This window comes from Aureococcus anophagefferens (assembly GCF_000186865.1).
Source record: "Aureococcus anophagefferens unplaced genomic scaffold AURANscaffold_6, whole genome shotgun sequence".
Lineage (NCBI taxonomy): Eukaryota > Pelagophyceae > Pelagomonadales > Pelagomonadaceae > Aureococcus > Aureococcus anophagefferens.
This window is the reverse complement of record NW_008705566.1, coordinates 2,031,803-2,052,153: the sequence shown is the minus strand read 5'-3', so window position 1 is coordinate 2,052,153 and position 20,351 is coordinate 2,031,803. Positions and strand designations below refer to the sequence as shown.

Sequence of the window (20,351 nt, the reverse complement as noted above, 5' to 3'; positions counted from 1 at the left end):
GGACGACACGCTGAGGCTCAGGACCGCGGCGCGCGCGCGGTGCACGGACAGCGGCGCGCCGCTCGCCGCGTCGAAGATGGCGACGGCGCCCGCCGCGGCGCCGAGCTCGCCGCCGACGACGAGGCGCACCTGGGGCGCCGCGGGCGCGCCGCCGGCGGCGCCGCCCGCGGGCGGCGCGTGGCAGAACGCGACGGCGAGCGCCGCGAGCCACGACTGGCCGCCCTGGGCCGCGTCGTCGAGCTGGCGGTCGCAGACGACGGAGCCCGTGCCGAGCTCCGACATCTCCGCGAGGACGACGCGCGCGCCGCCGCAGACGGCGACGTAGTGGCGGTCGAGCGCCGCCGCGACGGTCGTCGCGACGCACTTGGCCTCGGACCCGCAGTCGAGGCGGAGCTCGCGGACGACGGCGTGGGCGTCGTCGGGCGCCTCGTCCTCGATCCGCGCCTGCGCCGGCGTCGGCGACTCGCGGTAGAGCGGGTTCGCCGTCGCGAGGTTGAGGTCCACGACGGCCGCGACGGACGCGCGGGCCACCACGAGCTTGTCGCCGAGGTGGTTCCAGCAGACGCCGACGCACGCCGTCGGCGTCGTCGGCGGCCGCGGCGGCACGGGCCGGTCCGGCGACACGCCCGCGAAGGGCGCGCGGTGGTTGTAGAGGTCCGCGAAGCCCCGGAGCCGCACGCGCTGGAGGCTGTCGCCGTTGTGGCCGTCGATGACCTCGACGATGCCGTCCACTCTTGAGATCGCGAGGCGCCGCCCGTTGTCGTCGGGGCTGTACGCGAGGCTCAGCACGCGCGCCTCGCGGTGCGTCGCGAAGGTCCGCGTGCCCGTCGCCGCGTCGCAGGAGCACACGAAGCCCTGCTGGCTCGCGCGGCCGCCGGGCGCCGACGCCGCGCCGGCCGCGGCGACGCGGTAGCCGTCGCCGGCCCAGGACACGCACTCCACGGCGCAGCCCTGGGTCCCGTCGACCTCGCAGACGAAGGCGCTGTTCGTCTGCACGACGGCGGCGCCGTTCGCGCCGACGCGCGCGAGGCAGATGAGCTTCCCGTCCGGCGAGAGCGCCACGGAGAGCGCGCCCTCGCACTCCACGGTGTGCAAGTTGTCCATGATTTGCGTAACGAGTTTGCGAAGCTGTGAGTCCGGCCTGGGCGGTGTGGCTCGGCGGCGGGTCACGCGGCGACGCGAGGTGGCGAAACTAGTGCGTCACGCGGCGACGCGGCGGTCGTCGTTGTGCGACCGAGTCTGACGGCGACCGCGGCGAGCGGCTTGGGCGCGGCGGCTCGGCGCGCGGGCCCTCACCTCGTCCGCGAGGGGGCTCAAACTCTAGCTAGCCTAAGTGCACCAACTCGACGTATCCGCCAGGAGCAGCATATTGTTAGCGCTTCTGCTGCAGCGGTGTGTTGGGCCGCGGCGCGGTCCTGTCGTCTCGCGGGGTCCGGGTCGGTATCTCGGTCGGGCGGCGTTCGTGCGCGGCGGCTTCGGGCGACCCCGCCTCCGGGCCTCTCGTTTGGCGGTGACCCTCTGAAAAGCGCGGACCACCACCATGGCGACGTCCCTGCTGCCCAAGGGGAGCGTCAAGCCCCAGCGGGCGGGCGACAGTATCCGCGGCAAGACCGTGAGCATGGTGGAGAATCACCTGAACAAGCAGCGGTCCGCCTACGACCAGTGGATCGCGGAGCTGTGCCGCGACGCCGAGGAGAGCGCGATGGAGCGCGACCGGCTCAAGGCCAAGCTCGCGGCGCTGCGCGAGGACCACAAGCGCAAGGTCATCATGAAGATCGTCGGGCGTCTGGGGAACATGCAGTACTACTGCGCCTGGAGCACGTGGTACAACGTCACCGTGAAGATGCACCAGCAGAAGATCGAGAAGACGATCCGCGAACTCCGGTCCGAGCTCGAGTCGACGAAGAAGAAGACGGAGGACGTCGAGGCCGAGGCCCAGCGCCGCGCCGACGAGGCGGCGAAGATGAGCCTGGGGGCGGCGTCCGAGTCGCAGCGCAAGCTCATCCTGAAGATCATGACGAAGCTCACGCAGGGTTTGGCGCGCCTCGGCTGGAACCAGTGGGCGAAGCAGGCCTTCGGCCACAAGATGCAGCAGCAGAAGATGAAGAAGATCATCAAGCGGCTCTACAACGCCCAGCTCAACAAGGGCTTCATCGCCTGGAAGACGATCACGCAGAAGTGGAACCTCTTCGCGAAGCTCGAGCTCAAGGAGCGGCTCATCAAGGAGCTCGCGGACCTGGAGCAGCGGGCCAAGGACTACAAGGTCGACGCGGAGAAGCGCCAGGAGGACGCCGCGGCCGCCGCCATGGCGCGGGCCACGGGCGCCCAGAAGGACCTGCTCATCAAGATCATGTCCAAGATGTGCGGCAACTACATGATGATGGGCTGGTCCGTCTGGAAGCTCCAGGCCGTGACCTTCAAGCACAACCAGCAGCTCCTCACGAAGATCATGATGCGCCTCGTGAGAATCAAGGAGCACAACGCCTTCAAGTACTGGCACATCGTCGCGTTCAAGATCATCGCGGACAAGCACAAGCTCCGCGAGGCGCTCCTCGAGAGCCAGCGCGACAACCTCGCGGCGACGCTCATGGAGCGCGCGGAGGAGCTCAAGAAGCTCCAGCAGGAGGCCGTCCAGCTCCTCCAGATGTCGCAGCAGAACGCCGCGGCGACGGCGTCCGTCATGGCCTGCAGCGACAAGTTCGCGGACCAGCTCCACCTCATCCTCGACCCCAAGGCCCTCGACAAGAAGGACGCGCCGTCCTACGAGGCCATGCTCCACGCCATGGGCGAGGGCGGCGCGCCGCCGCCGGACTCCGCGCAGCCGCCGTCGGCCTGGGGCGCCGCGCCCGCGGCCGAGAACCCCTACGCGCCGCGGGCGAACACGGCGCCGGCCGTCAACCCCTACGCGCAGCCGCCGCCGGCGAACCCCAACGGCATCCCCCAGATGCCGCCGGGCCTCGCGCCGCTCGCGCCGACGCCGCCCTACGGCGCGTACGGCGCCGCGCCCATGACGCCGTCCCTCGCGCCCCCCGTGGGCAGCCCGACGTCGCCGCCGGGCCTCGAGGGCTTCCAGGTCCTGCCCCCCGGCGAGTACTACTTCCGACCGACGACGGCCTCGAACTGAGGCCCCGGACGCGCGGCCCGCGCCGCGCGTTCGCGCGGAAGTCCGGGCTCCGCGCGCCGAGTCCACCAAGAAGCGCCCCCACGACCCCCCCATTCGACCCCCCTCTAAAGAACCGATTCAAGTGAACTGCGCCAGGGGGGGGCGGTGGTGCCCGGCAGGTTGGATCGGGGACGGCCCGAGAGCGGCACCATCGACGTTGAACATAACCTTGACGTTCGATCCGCGCAAGACCTTGAGCATGGCTGTGCCAGGATCGACCCGTTCTCGCAGCGCGTTGCTGCTCGTGCTCGCATCGTCGGCGCACGCCTTGGCGCTCAGCCCTGCGCAGTTGCAGCAGACGCCGCAGCTCTGCAGCCGCCGCGCGTCCCTCAGCCCCGCGCCGCCGCAGCAGCCGCAGCAATCGCAGCAGCGCTGCAGCCGCCGCGCGTCCTTCCTGCTGCCCGTCGTCGCGCTGCCGCTGGCGGCCTTCGCCGAGGGCGAGGAGGGCCGCTTGCTCGGCGAGGGCGCGGTCAGCGACGCCCCGGCGCCCTTCACGCAGCCGTTGCCGGAGCGCGCGAAGCGCGGCGTCTTCTCCTGCTTCGACAAGCGCGACGACGGCAAGTTCGTCGACGTCTGCAAGGAGCAGCGCATCGAGGAGGCGAAGAACGCGCCGCCCGTCGTGCGCAACGTCGAGCGCGACGTGGACATGGACAGCATCCGCGCGGTCCAGGCGGAGATCCGGTCGCGGCCGCGGCAGATCAAGAACCGCGAGACGCCCGACTGGCTCAAGGGGACGCGCGACACGACGAACGACGCGCGGCCGCGCTTCGACGGGTCCTGAGGCGCGTCGCCCCGCCGGGGGCTCGAAGTTAGAGACTCACTTAGGTGCAACGCCGCGGCGCAGGGGCGCGCGATCGGGCGGGTGCCGCGGCGGCGCTCGCGGCCGCCGCGGGGCCCGGCCGGGGCGGGCGCTGCTCTACCTGGACGCGACTGGGTCGGGCACGGGGGCCTCCTCCTCGGCGAGCTCCTGGACGGCGTTTTTGGGCTGGTCGATCTCGGACGGCGGCACGACCTGGACGAACTGCGTGTGGTCGAAGTCCTCGAGGAGCTCCTCGGCCCACTTGGAGCCCGTCGCCTCGAGGTGGTCCTCGATGAGGCCCCTGAGGCTGAGGGCCGCGGGGGACGCGGCGTCGACGATCCTCCGGCCCTTGACGTTGCCGCTGTTGAGCCGCGCGGCGACCTCGTCGTCGCCGTCGGGCGCGTAGAGGTACGCGACGCCGCCGGTCATGCCCGAGCCGATGTTGATGCCCGTCGGGCCGAGGACGACGACGATGCCGTTGGTCATGTACTCGCAGCAGTGGTCGCCGGCGCCCTCGATGACGGCCTGGACGCCCGAGTTGCGCACGCCGAAGCGGTCGCCGGACTGGCCGTTCGCGAAGAAGCGGCCCGACGTCGCGCCGTAGAGGCACGTGTTGCCGATGATGACCGAGTCCTTGGCGACGAAGTCGCCGTTGGCCACGGCCTCCTTCGGCGGGAAGATGGACACGTGGGCGCCGCTGAGGCCCTTGCCGACGTAGTCGTTCGCGTCGCCCTCGAGCGTGACGCGCATCTCCGAGACCGCGAACGCCGCGAACGACTGGCCCGCGGAGCCCCGGTAGTTGACCTCGACGGGCTGCACGGACCCGAGGGCCCGCCGGCGCCGGGCGATGTCGCCGGCGAGGCGCGTGCCGATGGCGCGGTCCGTGTTGAGGATCGCGTAGGGCTCGGACGACGGGCCGTCCTCGCCGAGGTACTGGTCGTCGAAGTGGCCGTCCGCGTTCGGGCCGAAGCTGTAGATGAGGGGCCGCGCCGGCGGCGGCTTGTACGGCGCCACGAAGGCCTCGCCGCCCAGGGGGCCGAACTCGATGGGCTTGAGCACCGTCGATTTCACGTCGAAGCGGTTCGTCTTCGGCAGCAACGCGTGCATCGCGGCCTCGTCGAGCGACTCCAACAAATCCGCGCGGCCGATGGCCGCGAGGAGCGAGTCGAGGCCCAGGGACCGCAGGATGTCCGCCGTCTCGTCGGCGACGCACTCGAAGTAGCGCGTGATGTCCTCGGGCTCGCCGCGGACGCGCTCCCTCAACTTCGACTTTTGCGTCGCGACGCCGACGGGGCAGTTGTTCGTGTGGCAGACGCGGGCCATGACGCAGCCCGCGGCGACCATGGCCACGGTGCCGAAGCCGAACTCCTCGGCGCCGAGGAGCGCGAGCTTGACGACGTCCAAACCCGTGCGGACGCCGCCGTCGGCCCGGACCGTGACGCCGTCGCGGAGGCCGTTCTCGACGAGCGTGTTGTGCACCTCGGCGAGCCCGAGCTCCAGGGGGCCGCCGGCGTGCTTGATGGACGAGATGGCCGCGGCGCCGGAGCCGCCGTCGTGGCCGCTGACCTGGATGACGTCCGCGCCGGCCTTGGCGACGCCGCACGCGACGGTGCCGATGCCGATGATGGACACGAGCTTGACGGAGATGCGCGCCGTCGGGTTGATGGCCTTGAGGTCGAAGATGAGCTGCGTCAGGTCCTCGATGGAGTAGATGTCGTGGTGCGGCGGCGGCGAGATGAGCGTGACGCCCTCGGTCGCCGCGCGGATGGACGCGATGTACGCGTCGACCTTGCCGCCGGGGAGCTGGCCGCCCTCGCCGGGCTTGGCGCCCTGGGCGACCTTGATCTCGATCTGGGACGCCGTGGCGAGGTAGGACGCCGTGACGCCGAAGCGGCCCGACGCGACCTGGCGGATGCGACTCACGGCCGTGTCGTCGGCGCGGATCGACTTGCCCTTGAGGTGCTTCCACGTCGTGTCGCGGTTGTCGCCGACCTTGTCGTTGCGGACGCTGTCCTCGCCGCCCTCGCCGGAGTTGGACGCGGCGCCGAGGCGGTTCATGGCCATGGCGAGCGACTCGTGCGTCTCGCGCGAGAGCGCGCCTGGGCAGGAAAAGAGTGCGAAATTCCCAACTTCAAAGGGTCCTATCTCGGCCGTTTTCCACTCGTTTCGGCTATTTTTTGGACGAGCGATCATCTCTCGGAGCGCTCTCGACACCTGGATGCTTTTTCCGAAACGCGCGCGCGCGGAACACTCACGTTGAAGCGACGTTGAATCACTCTTTTCCTGCCCTGGAGCGCGCCGAGCGACATGCCGCCCGTGACGAAGCGCGTGAAGATGGACTCGCGGGGGATGGCCGCCGTCGACGGCTCGGCGGCGTACTTGAGCGTCATGAGGTCGCGGAGCCCGAAGGGCGAGTCCTCGCGGAGCGCGGCCGCGAACGCGTCGTACTTGATTTTCCGCTCGGCCGCGTCGTCCTCGCGGACGGCCGCGTGGAGCAGCTTGGCGACCTTGGGCGAGTTGGCGTGCTCCTCGCCGCCGCGGCCCTTCTGCAACGCGTTGATGAACCCGAAGTTCGCGAGCTTGAACACCGGCAGGTCGTCGTCGTCGATCTCGTAACTCGCCGAGTTCACCATCGACTTCACCTCCTTCTCCATCTCCTCGAAATCCAACCCACCTAACCGGCTCGCCGTGCCCTTGAAGGCCACGTCCACGACCTCCGGATGCAACCCGACGCACTCGAAGATCTGGGCGCCGTGGTAGGACGACAGCGCCGAGATGCCGATCTTCGACATGATCTTCAAGACGCCCGTCTTGAGCGCCGCGCGCGCGTTCGCGACGCCCTCGGCGGGCGTCACGCCGTCGATCTTGGGCTTCTTGCCCTCCTTGGGCGGCGTCGTGAGCTGGGCCGCCACGCGGAAGAGCATGTAGGGGTGCACGGCCGACGCGCCGTAGCCGCATAAGGTCGCCACGTGGTGCGTCGACCAGACCTGCGCCGTCTCCACGAGGATCGAGCCCTTCAACCGCAAACCCGCGCCGATGAGGGCGTGGTGCGTCGCGCCCGTCATCACCAGCGGCGGCACGTAGAGGCGTTTGGAAGAGTCGAGGCCCTCGCCGAAGGATTTGTCGCTGAGGATCACGAGGCGCGCGCCGCCGGCGACGGCGTCGATGGCTTCTTGTGAAATTCTCGCCACGGCCTCCTTCAAGGTCTCCTGCGACGGGTCGTAGGTCGTGTCCAGCGTCTCCGCGAGCAGCTCCGTCTTGAGCACGTCGACCTCGCCCGCGTGGACGACGGGCGAGTCCATGCGAACCAGCAAATTCGAGCCGTCGTCCGTGCCCAGCGCCACGTCGACGCAGTTGGGCCGCTCGCCCATCCAGGTCTCCGTCGTCATGACGTGCTTCTCGCGGATGGGGTCGATGGGCGGGTTCGTCACCTGCGCGTGGCGCTGCTTGAAGTAGTCGTACGCCGGGTGCGCGAACGTCGACATCGCCGCCAGGGGCGCGTCCGCGCCCATGCAGTGCGTCGCCTCGCCGCCCGTCTTCACCATGGCCGTGACCTGCATGTCCACGTCCTCGGACCCCCACCCAAAGGCCGCCTGCGTGCGCAGGTCCCGGTCGCCGGGCACCGCGTACGCGGGCGCGTCCATGTCGTCGAGGCGGAAGCGGCGCTGGCGGTCGAGCGCCTCCTGCCACTTGGGGTTCGACGCGATGCGCGCCTTGACGGCCTTGTCGTCGTAGTAGCCGCCGTCGTTGGCGACCAAATCGATGAGGCAGGACATGCCCGGGCCCAAACGCTTCCGCTCGAGGATCTCGCTGTCCGGCGGCATGCCGGGGAAGAGCGCGTACGAGCCACTCTCGGACCCGAGGCACACGAGGCCGTCGCGGTAGCGCGTGATGCGCGCCGGGCGCAGGCCGTTGCGGTCCAGGCGCGCGCCGATGACGTTGCCGTCGGAGAAGCAGACCGACGCGGGGCCGTCCCACGGCTCCTGGAGCGGCGCGTGCAGGTCGAAGAAGACCTTCTCGTTCTCCGCGGGGATGGCCGGCGGCATCATCATGAGCAGCGACTCGTCGACCGTGCGGCCCGCGCGCGTGTAGAGCTCGAGGGACGCGTCCAAATTCGCCGAGTCGGATTTCGACGCGTCGACGACGGGGCCGAGGCTCTCGGGGTCGACGTACTCGCACGCGCGGTCCGGGTCCTCGGAGGAGCAGCCCGCGGCGATGGCGCCGAGGTCGCCGCCGGCGGCCTCGGCGCGGGAGACCATCCAGTTGACGTTGCCGCGGACCGTGTTGATCTCGCCGTTGTGCGCGATCAAGCGGAACGGCTGCGCGAGCGACCACCGGGGCATCGTGTTCGTCGAGAAGCGCCGGTGGTAGATGGCGAACTGGGACACGTAGTCCTCGGACTGGAGGTCCGGGTAGAAGAGCTTGAGGGAGGCGGCGTTGACCATGCCCTTGTAGATCGTGGTTTTGGAGGAGCACGACGCGACGTAGAGCTCCTCGTCGCGGTCCCAGGCGCCGCGGAGGCTGCGGCGGTAGAGGTAGAGCGCGCGCTCGAAGTTGCGCTCCGTGCGCGTCGGCGTGTCCGCGGACGTGCGGAGGAAGACGTGCGCGAAGTCCGGGCGGCCGAGCTCCGCGGCGACGCCGCAGACCGACGCGTCCACCGGCGTGTCGCGCCACGCGACGACTTCGAACCCCGTGGCCTCGGCGGCCTCGAGGACGACCTCCTTGGCGCGCGCCGCGGCCTCGGGGTCCCGCGGCACGAAGAGCGTCATGCAGCCCATGCGCTCGCCGGGGTGCGCCGCGCGCCGCTCCTTTAAGCGCGGCGTGTCCGCCTCGTAGACCTCCCAGGGGATCTGCGTCATGATGCCCGAGCCGTCGCCGGAGATGCCGTCGGCGGAGCACCCGCCGCGGTGCTCGTTGGCGCAGAGGCAGTTCGTCGCCGCCTCCATGACGCGGCGGCTCGGCCCGCCCTTGCTCTCGGCGATGAACCCGACGCCGCACGCGTCGCGCTCCGTGTCGAGGGCGCGCTCGACGGACGTCATGTCGTACTTCCACGCGGCGAGCTGGGAGGCCTTGCCCGGCCGGGCGACGTGTAAGCGCGGCGCGACGAGGGCGCCCGCCGACGCGGCGAGGGCCAACAGCGCGGCGGCGTGGTTGAACGGAGCCATCGCCGTCGCGCGCGCGCGGTGCGTCTTCTTTTTTGGTCTCGAGCGGCTATGCGTGAGCCGCACGTATCACGCGAGGGCACGCTGCGTTACCGTCGGAACGAACGGCGGCGCGTGGCCGTCAGCTCAAGCTCTGTTGCCGCGACGAAGCTCGGGCGCGATCGTGACGGCGGTGGTTATGCCGGCCTGGTGGCGCTGTTGCACATTATCGCCGGGGCAAAAAGCCCTTCGAGGCGTCCTTAGCTCCGCCTCGTCTATCACCGCTCCGCATCCCTGCATACTGGTATTTACGCCCCCCCCAGGCAGGATAGCGGTGGCCCACCTCCGCACGGGGGACGCACCAGGCTTTGCTGCCAGCGTCGCGAGTCCGCGGCGGCCTGAGAAAGTGAAGGCCTCCCCACAACTCAAACGAAACGCGCCAGGAAGTCCCCCAATTAGGCTGCGCGACGCGCTGGGCGCGCCGCGCCGCGCCGCACCCGGGCCGACCTCGCTAGGCCTCCGCGGCCTCGGCGTCCGCCTGCGCCTTGTTCGCGACCCAGAGGCCGCTCTTCTCGCAGGCGTCCATGTGCTTCTTCGCCTCGTCGGGCGTCATGGCCTCGAGGGCGACCTGGAGCATGGCCATGTCCTTGGCCTCGAAGGCCTCCTGCATGGACTGCGGGAGGGTCTCGAAGACCTCGACGGGGTCGAGTCCGCCCGGGCCGACGCGCTCCTCCTTGGACAACACCTCGTAGTCGTCGTCGCCGCCGCCCTCGGCGGCCTTGGCGGCGTCCATCTCCTTGCGCTTCTCCACGGCCCGGTTCTCGATGCGGGACGCGAAGCCCGCGACGGCCTCCTCGAAGCCCTTGCGGTACTGCTCCTCGGCGATGCGCTTGAAGAAGGGCAGCACGACGTCGCGCGGGTGGCGCTGGAGCGACGTCGCCAGCTCCGTGACGTGGCTCAGGATCTGCGAGTTCCGCGCGGACAGCACCATCTTGTCGTGGTAGCCGTTCATCTCGTCCTCGAGGCACGAGAGGAGGATGTAGGACTGCGCGTGCTCGTGGAGCAGCGTGCCGCCGTGCTCGTGGATCTTGCCCTTGCACTGCTCGATGTCGCGCGTCGCGAGGTAGTCCTCGAGCACGGCCTCGTGCTCCTCCACGAAATTCGAGTACGACTCGACGGCGTCGCGCTCGGACGTCGGCCCGATCTTGCCCGACGCGCCCTTGGCGCCCGACACCATGCCGCCCACGAGGTCCGACGGGTCCGAGCCCTTGCCCGAGATGATGGTCTTGTTGTGCGTCACCGTGCCCATGTTGTCGACGTTCCACTTCTTGTTCTTCTCCATGAAGTCGATCTTGTCGACGCGCTCCTTGACGCGCGTGCGCACCTCGACGAGCTCGCCGCTCAACGCCTCCTCGTCCTCGTACTCCGCCGCCTCGCCGCCGGCCTTGATCTCCGCGAGGATCCGCAGGATCTCGGACTCGCGCTCGCCGTCGGCGCGGTTCTCCGCCTCCATCGACTTCCGGTCCGCGGCCTCCGTGTCCTCGCGCTCGACGCGGGACCGGTGCTTCATGCGGAACCACGACGCCTTGTCGATGTTCGGGTGGCAGTCCGCCTCGTCGTCGCTGATCTCGATGTTGTCCCACTTCGAATAGTCGAATGCCATCTTCGACATGATTGATTCGGCGAGTTCGGTTCCTTCGCACCGGGTGTTCTCTTGGTTGGCGGCGGCGCGGCGCGGAGGCGGCGACGCGGGAGCGGACGGGGCGGCGAGCGCGAGCAGAGACGCGCGTCGAAGCACCTGGGCGCCGCTGTGGCTTAGCGAATCGAGGGCGGGCGCGCGGCTCTCGGCGTCCGGCTGTGGCAAGACTGCTCCTTGCCTGCTCTTTGCCGCCGCGCGCCTGCGACATGGACGCGCACCTGGCGCGCAAGCGCCCGGCCGGCGACGCGCCGCAGCCGGCGCCGAAGAGGGTGGAGCTCCTGGCCTTTAGCAAGGCCTCGGCGTACTACGGGTCGCGCAAGGGCTATGTGTTCAAAATGGGCGACGAGGGCTTGGGCTACTACTTGGACGACAAGCAGCTCGCGAAGGAGCGCGCCCTCGAGGGCCTCGAGGGCCCGGGCATCCCGCAGACCGCGCCCGTCGCCGCGGCGGACAGCGACGACGAGCGCGACGCCGCGCCGGCCGCGCCGAGCCGCGCGGCGATCATCGCCGCCGCGGACCTGCCGAGCCCCGCGGCGAGGCCCGCGGCGGCCTTCGACCCCTACGCGGACCTGCCGCCGCCCGCGGCCAAGGCGCCGCCGAAGCCCAAGGCGGCCGCCGCGGCCGCGCCCGCGGCGGCCGGCGACCGCGGGCCCGTCAAGGTCTTCGCGCCGGGCCTCTTCAAGCTCGAGAAGGTGCACTGCCTCCACGTCGTCCGCAAGCACCGCGACTCGCGCAACCCGACGTCCTGGCGCAACCCGGCGAAGCGCGTGACGCGGAGCGTCGACGACGCGACGGACGAGCTGCGGATCGCGCGGTCGAAGCTCCTCGCCGCGCCGTCCTACCGCCGCGAGGACCTCTTCAAGGAGCTCGCCAAGGCCCAGTCGGACTGCGGCTCGGCGAAGAAGGGCGGCGACCTCGGCTTCTTCCGCCGCGGCAAGATGAGCCCGCCCTTCGAGGTCGCCGCGTTCAACCTCGACGTCGGCGAGCTCTCGAAGACCGTCGCGTCGTCGTCGGGCGTCCACCTCATCTACCGCGTGGCGTAACGTGGCGTTTTATACTCGGGGTCGTCGTCGGAGGCGTGCGAGGTATTGTGTCGACGAGCGCCGCGGATCCCCGGCCAGCGACTCGCGGATTTGAGCTGATGGGCTCGACTGCAGTAGTGCCCTCCTCTGTCTCTCCCTGAGCCAGCAGAGAGCGTACGTCGACCACGCAGCGTTGCGCGCAACCGCGCACGGGAGACGCGCTTGAAGCGCTCGCGAAACCTCGTCTCGGGAGCGCAACCGCACGCGCCGCGCGGTGCGCCAACGCCACTTGTGTAAGCGATGGCCGAGGTGACGGAGCAGGAGACGAACAACCAGGTCGTCGAGCGGTTCTGCCGGTTCCTGCTCGACTTTAGCCCCGGTGCGAGCCCCGAGGACGCCGACGACGACGGCGGCGGGTGCGGCGGCGGCAAGCGGCCGTACGCGTCGCAGCTCGAGGGCATGGTCGCGGCCGAGGAGGGCGCGACGGTGCGCGTGGACTTCGCGGAGCTCGAGCAGCACGACAGCGAGCTCGCCCTCGCCATCGAGTCCGAGTTCTACCGCTTCGAGGTCTGCGCGCGCGCGGGCGCGAAGCGCGCGTACCGCGAGGTCTACGAGCGGTCCGTCGGCGCGGCGCGCGACGGGCCCGCGGGCGGCGACCCCCTCGACGCGAAGAATCTGTTCGTCTGCTTCCGGAACCTGCACCGCGACGCGGCGAAGCTGCGGGACCTGCGGAGCGACAAGGTCGGGTCGCTCGTGCGGTGCCGCGGCGTCGTCACGCGGACGAGCGACGTGCGGCCGGAGCTGCTCGCGGGCTCCTTCCTCTGCCTCAAGTGCGGCCTCCAGGCCGACGACGTCGAGCAGCAGCTCCGCTACACGACGCCGACGATCTGCCGCAACCCGCAGTGCAACAACGCGTCCGCCGCCGCGTGGCAGCTCCAGATGGAGCGGAGCCGCTTCGCGGACTGGCAGCGCGTGCGGCTCCAGGAGGCGCCCGACGAGATCCCCGCCGGGTCCTTACCCCGGTCCATGGACGTGCTCGTGCGCGACGAGATGGTCGAGCAGGTCAAGGCCGGCGACAAGATCGTCGCGACGGGGTGCCTCGCGGTCATGCCCGACACGGGCGGCCTCGCGCGCGCGGGCGAGGCCACGGTGAGTAGCCGCACGGGCCAGGACGGCATGGCCCAGGGCGTGACGGGCACGAAGCAGGCCGGCTCCCGCGAGATGACCTACCGGCTGCTCTTCATGGGCAGCTCCATCGAGCGGTCCGACGACGTCGGCGGCGACGCGGCGCTGCGCGAGGACGAGGAGGACGAGGCGCTGCGCGCGCTGGAGACGGCGGGGGGCGTCACGGACGACCCGGACCGCATCATGACGCCCCGCGACGCCCGGGACCAGGTCGTCGCGCGGCGCATGCGCCAGCACCCGCGCGTCTACGACGCCTTGGCCGAGTCCGTCGCGCCCGCGGTCTACGGCCACAAGGACATCAAGCACGGCGTGCTGCTTCAATTGGTCGGCGGCGTCCACAAGCGCACGCACGAGGGCATCAAGCTCCGCGGCGACGTCAACGTCTGCATCAGGGCAGCAAAAGAGAGCGAAATTCCCAACTTCAAAGGCTCCGATCTCGGCCGTTTTCCACTCGTTTCGGCTGATTTTTGGACGAGCGATCATCTCTCGGAGCGGTCTCGACGCGTGGGCGCTTTTCTCGTGACGCGCACGCGCGGAACACTCAAGTTGAAGCGACGTTGAATCACCCTTTTGCTGCCCAGGTCTGTATCGTCGGCGACCCGTCGACGGCGAAGTCGCAGTTCCTGAAATACGTGCACTCGTTCCTCTCGCGGTCCGTCTACACGTCCGGTAAAGCGGCGTCCGCGGCGGGCCTGACGGCGTCCATCGCCCGCGACGGCGAGACGGGCGAGTTCTGCGTCGAGGCGGGCGCGCTCATGCTCGCGGACAACGGCGTCTGCTGCATCGACGAGTTCGACAAGATGGACAGCGCGGACCAGGTCGCCATCCACGAGGCCATGGAGCAGCAGACCATCTCCATCACCAAGGCGGGCATCCAGGCGAACCTGAACGCGCGGACGTCGATCCTCGCGGCCGCGAACCCGAAGCACGGCCGCTACGACAAGTCGAAGACGCTGAAGGCGAACGTCGACATGACCGCGCCCATCATGAGCCGCTTCGACCTCTTCTTCATCGTCGTCGACGACTGCGACGAGCTCACGGACCGGGCCGTCGCGACGCACATCGTCGACGTGCACCGCGGCGAGCGGAAAGCCTTGGACGCGCCGTTCACGCTCGACGAGCTCCGGGCCTACGTCCGCGTGGCCAAGAAGCTCACGCCGGAGATCGGCGACGCGGCGCACACGACCCTCGTCAAGTGCTACCGCCAGCTGCGGCAGAACGACTGCGTCGGCCGCAACAAGACCGCGTACCGCGTCACCGTGCGCCAGCTCGAGTCGCTCGTCCGGCTCTCCGAGGCGCACGCGCGCATCCGCATGAGCGACACGGTGGAGCCCGACGACGTCAGGGAGGCCTTCCGCCTGCTCAAGAAGTCGATCATCAGCGTCGAGTCCGAGGCCGTCGTCCTCGACGATTTGGACGACGACGACGACGTCTTCGCGGCGGCGAACGTCGACCTCGCCGGCGACGAGCACGTCGCCGCGAACGGCGACGACGCGCACGGCGACGCGCCGCCGTCGGCGGCGAAGCGGCCGCGGGAGGGCGACGAGGGCGACGCGGGCGACGAGCCGCCGGCGAAGCGGCCCGCGGGCGACGGCGACGGCGGCGACGGCGGCGGCGACGACGCGCCCGCGGCGGCGCCCGCGGCGGACGCGGCCAAGCCCAAGACCAAGATCAAGCTCTCCTACGAGGACTACCAGCGCTACCGGCTCCTCATCACGACGCACCTGCGGTCGCGCGCGACGCTCGACGACGTCCCGGGCCTCCCGCGGTCCGCGATCCTCGACTGGTACCTCCGCGTCCACGCGGACGAGGTCGGCGACGAGGTCGCCGCGCACACGAAGCTCCTCAAGCAGATCCTCAAGCGCCTCCAGAAGGACGAGCTCGTCATCGTCGTCGCGCACGAGGACGGCGAGCCCGTCCTCGCGGTCCACCCGAACGTCGACGTCGACGAGAGCATGTCCTAGGCCCGGCGCGTCGCTCTCGTCCGTTAAAAGAAGCAAGCCGGGGCGCCACCTCCTAGGCGGCGACGAAGCCCGTCGGCACGTCGCGCCCCGCGGCGAGCGGCTGGCCCTCGCAGAGGACCTCGCCGTCGACGTCGAGCGCGCACACGTGGTCCATGCCGACGGAGACCTGCTCGAAGGTCCGGCCGGCGAACTTGGGCTTCTCCGCCGTCTCGAAGACGTGGCTCGACACGCCCCAGCAGTCGATGGCGCTGCCCGGGTCGCGGATCGCGCACGTCGTCTTGTAGCCCGTCGCGACCTGCACGAACGGACCCGCGACGAAGCGCGGCGCCGCGCCCTTGTTGTCGTGGCCCCAGCAGACGAGGTCCCGGTCGCCGAGCGTGAGGCCGCAGGCCTGGGCCGACGACGTCGAGCACTCGAGCTGCTCGAAGCGGACGTCGCTCGGCGGCGACGCCTGGCCCTTGTCGTCGCCGCCCCAGCACCTAGAGAGAAACACCGTTCGTTTTTTGGTTTCGTCGCGCGGGGCGCCGGCGCCAGCACTCGACGAAGCCCGAGGGCCGCAGGCCGCAGGTGAAGTCGTAGCCCGCGCCGATCTGCACGAACTTGCCGCGCGGCGGGAACACCGCGCCGAGCGCGCGGTAGTCCTCGCCCCAGCACCGCGCGTCGCCGTCCTTCGTCAGGCCGCAGCTGTGGAACTGGCCCGCGCTCACCTGGCTGAAGAGGCCCTCGGGGCTGTGGGCCGTCTCCTTCTCCTGGCCCCAGCAGAAGATCTTCTCGCCGAGCGTGAGGCCGCAGCTGTGGAAGTGGCCGCTGCTGAGCTGGACCATGGGCGTGCTCGGGCTCCGGCTCACCTGGCCCATGGCGTCGAAGCCCCAGCAGTGGGCGATGCCCCCGAAGTCGCCGTCGGAGGCGCGCAGGGCGCAGGTGTGGAAGTGGCCCGCGGACACCGTCGACCCCGCGGGGTCCTTGTGAAAGCCCGCCGGCGGCGCCTCGAAGCTGGTGACCGTGGGGTGCGGGTCGTCGTCGAAGGCGCGCTCGCCGTCGTCGCCCTGGCACACGGCGACCAGCGCGAGGGCCAGGGCTGCCCGCAGAGTGGCGGCCATCACCATCGGACCGCGCTTGGGTGCAATGTGGTGAGCAAGGTCGAAGGTGCCCCCACAGAGGTCATCAGGGTCCGACACAGCTCCCCCAAAGCACAACATGGACTTCTTCGCCGCCGCCAAGGACGCCATGAACGCGGCGAGCGAGCAGGCGAGCCAGCGCGTGGCCCAGGCCCAGGCCGGCAAGCGGCTCCTCGACGACGGCGGACCGGAGATGGAGCAGAAGATCGCCACGAAGGCCCACTGCCGGCGCACGACGAACGCCGACACCATGGCCGTGGCGACGATCAACGACATCGCGGCGCAGTACGAGGAGGCCATGCAGGAGCTCACGCGCGCGCTCGCGACGAGCGCGTGCACGCCCGAGGAGCGCTACGACTTCCAGCAGCTCCTCGGCCTCTACGAGACGCGGCTCGGCGACTACCGGCAGGCGGCCCAGGTCCTGAGCGCCATGCCGCCGCCGGCGCCCTTCATCTCCGGCGAGGAGGACGACGCCATCAAGATCCTCTGGGCGCGCGGCAAGGCGCGGACCGCGCAGGAGCGCGCGCAGGCCGTCTCCCAGCAGGCCATGGACGCGGCCCAGCGGTCCTAAGCGATGCGCTCTCGAGGGGGTTCTCCGCCGCGACGGACGCCCCGCCCCCCGGCCGGCAAGCGTCGGACTCGCCGCGCCTTAGCCCTAGCGGCGGCCCGAGCGGCGCGTCTTCATCTTGCGCTTCGCGGAGAAGCAGCGCGCGAAGACGGCGAAGGCGTCGTAGAAGTGGTCCTTGCGCGGCGGCTCGACGGCGACGGACTTGAGCAGGTCGTTGGTGATCTCGTGGGACGCGAACTTGTCCGTGATGACCGCGAGGCTCGTCGAGCACCACGCCGCGAACGACTCCGGCGGGCACACGAGCCGGAGCTTCCAGAGCACGCCGAGCAGCGACCCGCGGCCCTCGTCCTTGATGTAGGACGGCAGGTCCCCCGACAGCGCCTTGAGCAGGCCGTCCGTGAGCGCCGCGCCCGACGCCTCGACGACCAGCAACCCGTGGAGCGTCGCCGCGTGGCGCCGCGCGTCGTCGACGTCCTGCTGCGACTGGGGCGCGTCGCGGCGGCTCAGCGGCGGCTCGCAGTGGGCCACGGCCGGCGGCAGGGGCCCGCCCGCGCGCTGGAGCGACCGGATCGCCGTCGACGCGAAGCGGTCGCAGCAGTGGAGCACGCCCCGGAGCGCCTCGCGGTGCTCCACGGCCAGCCCCGCCGTCGCCGCGCGCAGCAACGCCGCGAGCAGCGGGCTCTCGAGCAGCGGCTCCGGGCAGTGGTCCAGGAAGCGGGACGCGAGGTAGAAGTACTCCTCGACGACGTCGGGGGCCGCCGCGTAGGCCTCGGGCGTGCTCAGCAACCCAAAAACCGCCGACGACAGCGACGCGAACATGTCGAAGAGCGCCGGCCGCTTCTCCGCCTCGTCGCCAAACTCCGTGATGCAGATCGACGAGCAGTAGATGAACGACGAGATCGGGTTCGACGCGAACGACTGCACGAGATGCGCGGCCATGCGGCTCAGCATGGGCGCGAAGGCCTTGCGGCAGGACCGCATCGCGTGCTTGTAGCACCGGCACAGCTTCTCGACGACGACCTGGGCAGCAAAAGGGTGCGAAATTCCCAACTTCAAAGGCTCCTATCTCGGTCGTTTTCCACTCGTTTCGGCTGATCTTTGGACGAGCGATCATCTCTCGGAACGGCATCGAAGCGTGGATGCTTTTTCCGGAACGCGCGCGCGCGGAACACTCACGTTGAAGCGATGTTGAATCACCCTTGTGCTGCCCTGACGACGACCGTCGACTCGCGGTACTTGGCGCCCAGCGCCTCGAAGACGGGCCAGAGCTTGTCGAAGAGCTCGAGGACCGGGTGGGGCCGGCTCCCCAACAGCGCCGCCGGCGGCGACGCGTAGCGCACGACGGACGTGAGGCGGTCGAGCTCGCGCGCGACGACGCGCGGCTCGCCCGCCGCGTTCGACGACGCGATCGCCGTCAAAGCGAGCGCCGGCGGGCCCGCGAGCTGCTCCGTGCCCGCGCGGACGGCCTCGTAGTCCGGCATGGCCGCGACGACGGCGCCCAGGCCTTCGAGGATCTCGAGCTCGTCCTTGAGCGGCACGCGGTTCGTCAGCGTGTCGCGGATCGTCAAAGCGCCCGCCTGCCCCAGCTCCGGCGCGCACTTGTCGCAGAGCCGCTTGAGCGCGCGCGCGGCCTGGGAGCTGTGGTCCCCCTTGGCCGGCGCCTGGGCCGGCAGGGCCGCGAGCTCGTCCAATAGGAACTGGAAGCACGACCGGAGCGCGTCGGGCCGCCGCCGGAGCCACCGCGCGTACGCGCCCACGAACACGGACCCCCGGTCGCGCGCGCGGCGCCAGTCGCGCGGCAACGCGCAGACCATGGAGCAGGCCGACGGGAGCACGAAGGCCTCGGCGTCGGGCACGAAGTCGGACAGCGCCGTCAAGGCGAACAAGCACGCCTCGACGCCGTCGCACGTCGCGTTCGCGCCCGTCGCCAGCTGCACCTCCTCCGCGACGGCCGCGAGGACCGCGTCGGCCCCGAGGAAGTAGGCCGCGTCGCCAAAGGCGTCGAAGAGGTCGCAGCGGTGGCTCGAGAAGTCGTCGCCGTCCAACCGCGGGTCCGCGGCGTCGACGTCGTGCTCTCCCCGGACGCTCAGGCGCACGCAGAGCCGCGCCAGGGACGCGTAGGCGTCGCGGAACTTGGCCACGAGGCTCGCGCGCGCCGGGTCGCCGTCGGCCAGGCGCCCGACCGCGCGCGCGAGGTGGTACCAGAACCGGAGCGGCGCCGCCGCGACCTGGGCAGCAAAAGGGTGATTCAACGTCGCTTCAACGTGAGTGTTCCGCGCGCGCGCGTTCCGGAAACAGCATCCACGCTGCGAGGCCGTCCCGAGAGATGATCGCTCGTCCAAAAATCAGCCGAAACGAGTGGAAAACGGCCGAGATAGGAGCCTTTGAAGTTGGGAATTTCGCTCTCTTTTGCTGCCCTGGCCGCGACGCGCCGCGCGGGGTACTCCGTGCACTTGATCATCACAGAAACGATGGCGAGCTGGTTGCAGTCGCGCTCGCTCGCGATCATGGGCATGTAGGCCTCGCCCATCTCGCAGAAGATGCGGCAGAGGCCCATGGCCTCGTCGTCGTCCTCGCTCGCCGTCGCCGCGGCGAAGCGCGCTTCTAGAGCCATGACGCGCGGCGCGATGGCGGCGACCAGGACGCCGTTCTCCGGCAGGCGGCAGTCGAAGCGCCGCAGCGCCTCGACGATGACGTCGCACGCGTGCTCGAAGAGCGGGCCGTGGCCCAGCGCGTCGAACGCTCCGGTGAAGAGGGCGCTCGACGCGAGGTGCTCGGCCTTGATGTCGCAGAAGGAGATCCAGGACTTGAGGCACCCGAAGACGGCGCCGTTGAGCTGCTCCGCGCCCGCGGGGCAGCCCGCGGCCGCGCCCGCGGCCCAAACCACGAGCTGCGTGAGCACGCCGAGGACGCCCTCGGAGCTCTGGCAGAGGTAGCGCGTGTAGGCCTCGCGGCGGCTCAGGGGCACGTTCAGCTCCTTCCAGGCGCACTGCTCCGGCAGCGCCGCCAACAGCTCGACGGCGACGACCTTGGTCCGCATGCCCTGCGCCGCGTCCGCCTCCTCGCGGCCGAACGCCTCGCGGACAAAGTCGAGGGCGCCGTCCCACGACGTCGACACGGCCAACGCCGCCACGGTCAGCCCCAGCTTCTTCACCACGACGCCGGGCACGCCGACGCCGCTCCAGCGCGCGAGGTGGTCGAGCGCCGCGCCGCGCAGCGATACGGCCTGCTCCGGCGACAGCTCGTGCAGGTCGCCGGAGACCTTCGCGTGGAGCGTCATCGACGCGAACGTCACCGCCTCGGCGCCGAGCGCGTTGGACGCGAGGTCGCCGGGGCCCGACGCGAAGGGCGTGCGCCCGCCGAGGATCGCGTCCGCCAGGCCCCACCCGCTCGCCTCGCGCTGCAGCTTCTGGAGGAACGCGTCGGCGCTCCGCCGCTGGGCCGCGTCCGTGCCGTGGTACATGGCCTGGAGGTTCGTCGCCAGGAGCGCCAGCATCTCCTGGTCCGCCATCTCGGCGGCGCGCGGCGGCGAGTGGTGAATGGGGGGTTTCTCGGCGGCGAGCGGCCGGCGAGCGCGGGACGGGCGCGCGCGTTCGAGTCCTGGCGTTCGCGGTGGAGGCCGGCGAGCGCGGGGCTGTGTGGACCCGCGGCGCGCGCGGCGAGGCCGGCTGCGGTGGCGAGGCGAGCTGCCA

The 20,351-nt window shown here is 70.7% G+C and overlaps 6 protein-coding genes across 6 annotated transcripts in view; 3 read left to right on the top strand and 3 right to left on the bottom strand.

Moving 5' to 3' along the window:
* The window catches only part of AURANDRAFT_63227 (hypothetical protein), a gene marked incomplete at both ends in the record, with an annotated part of 8,013 nt that extends 4,069 nt beyond the window's left edge, over positions 1-3,944 (top strand). Inside the window, 2 exons of the mRNA XM_009037514.1 lie at positions 1,565-3,073; positions 3,531-3,944. Coding sequence (XP_009035762.1) covers positions 1,565-3,073; positions 3,531-3,944 — 1,923 coding nt within the window. The remainder of the gene's footprint in view (positions 1-1,564; positions 3,074-3,530) is intronic.
* A 30-nt stretch (positions 3,945-3,974) lies between these two features.
* FG (hypothetical protein) lies at positions 3,975-9,281 on the bottom strand (the record flags this gene model as incomplete). The annotated part of the gene is made up of 2 exons (XM_009037371.1): positions 3,975-6,044; positions 6,239-9,281. The coding sequence occupies 2 exons, from the start codon at positions 9,125-9,127 to the stop codon at positions 4,080-4,082; spliced, it is 4,854 nt and encodes a 1,617-aa protein (XP_009035619.1).
* Positions 9,282-9,629: 348 nt separating this feature from the next.
* Positions 9,630-10,757, bottom strand: AURANDRAFT_3092 (hypothetical protein; the record flags this gene model as incomplete). The annotated part of the gene is made up of 2 exons (XM_009037117.1): positions 9,630-10,289; positions 10,350-10,757. Coding segments are annotated over 2 exons (1,068 nt in total), but the record flags the coding sequence as incomplete, so codon positions are not given.
* Positions 10,758-11,491: 734 nt separating this feature from the next.
* AURANDRAFT_16091 (hypothetical protein) lies at positions 11,492-11,839 on the top strand (the record flags this gene model as incomplete). Its single annotated transcript, XM_009037515.1, has 1 exon — positions 11,492-11,839. A coding segment is annotated over one exon (348 nt), but the record flags the coding sequence as incomplete, so codon positions are not given.
* A 285-nt stretch (positions 11,840-12,124) lies between these two features.
* Positions 12,125-14,439, top strand: AURANDRAFT_24050 (hypothetical protein; the record flags this gene model as incomplete). Its single annotated transcript, XM_009037516.1, has 2 exons — positions 12,125-13,390; positions 13,591-14,439. Coding segments are annotated over 2 exons (2,115 nt in total), but the record flags the coding sequence as incomplete, so codon positions are not given.
* Positions 14,440-16,746: 2,307 nt separating this feature from the next.
* On the bottom strand, positions 16,747-20,170 carry AURANDRAFT_63224 (hypothetical protein; the record flags this gene model as incomplete). Its single annotated transcript, XM_009037370.1, has 3 exons — positions 16,747-17,679; positions 17,874-18,887; positions 19,016-20,170. 3 exons carry the CDS (start codon positions 20,168-20,170, stop codon positions 16,747-16,749), a joined length of 3,102 nt encoding a protein of 1,033 aa, XP_009035618.1.
* Positions 20,171-20,351: the final 181 nt, after the last annotated feature.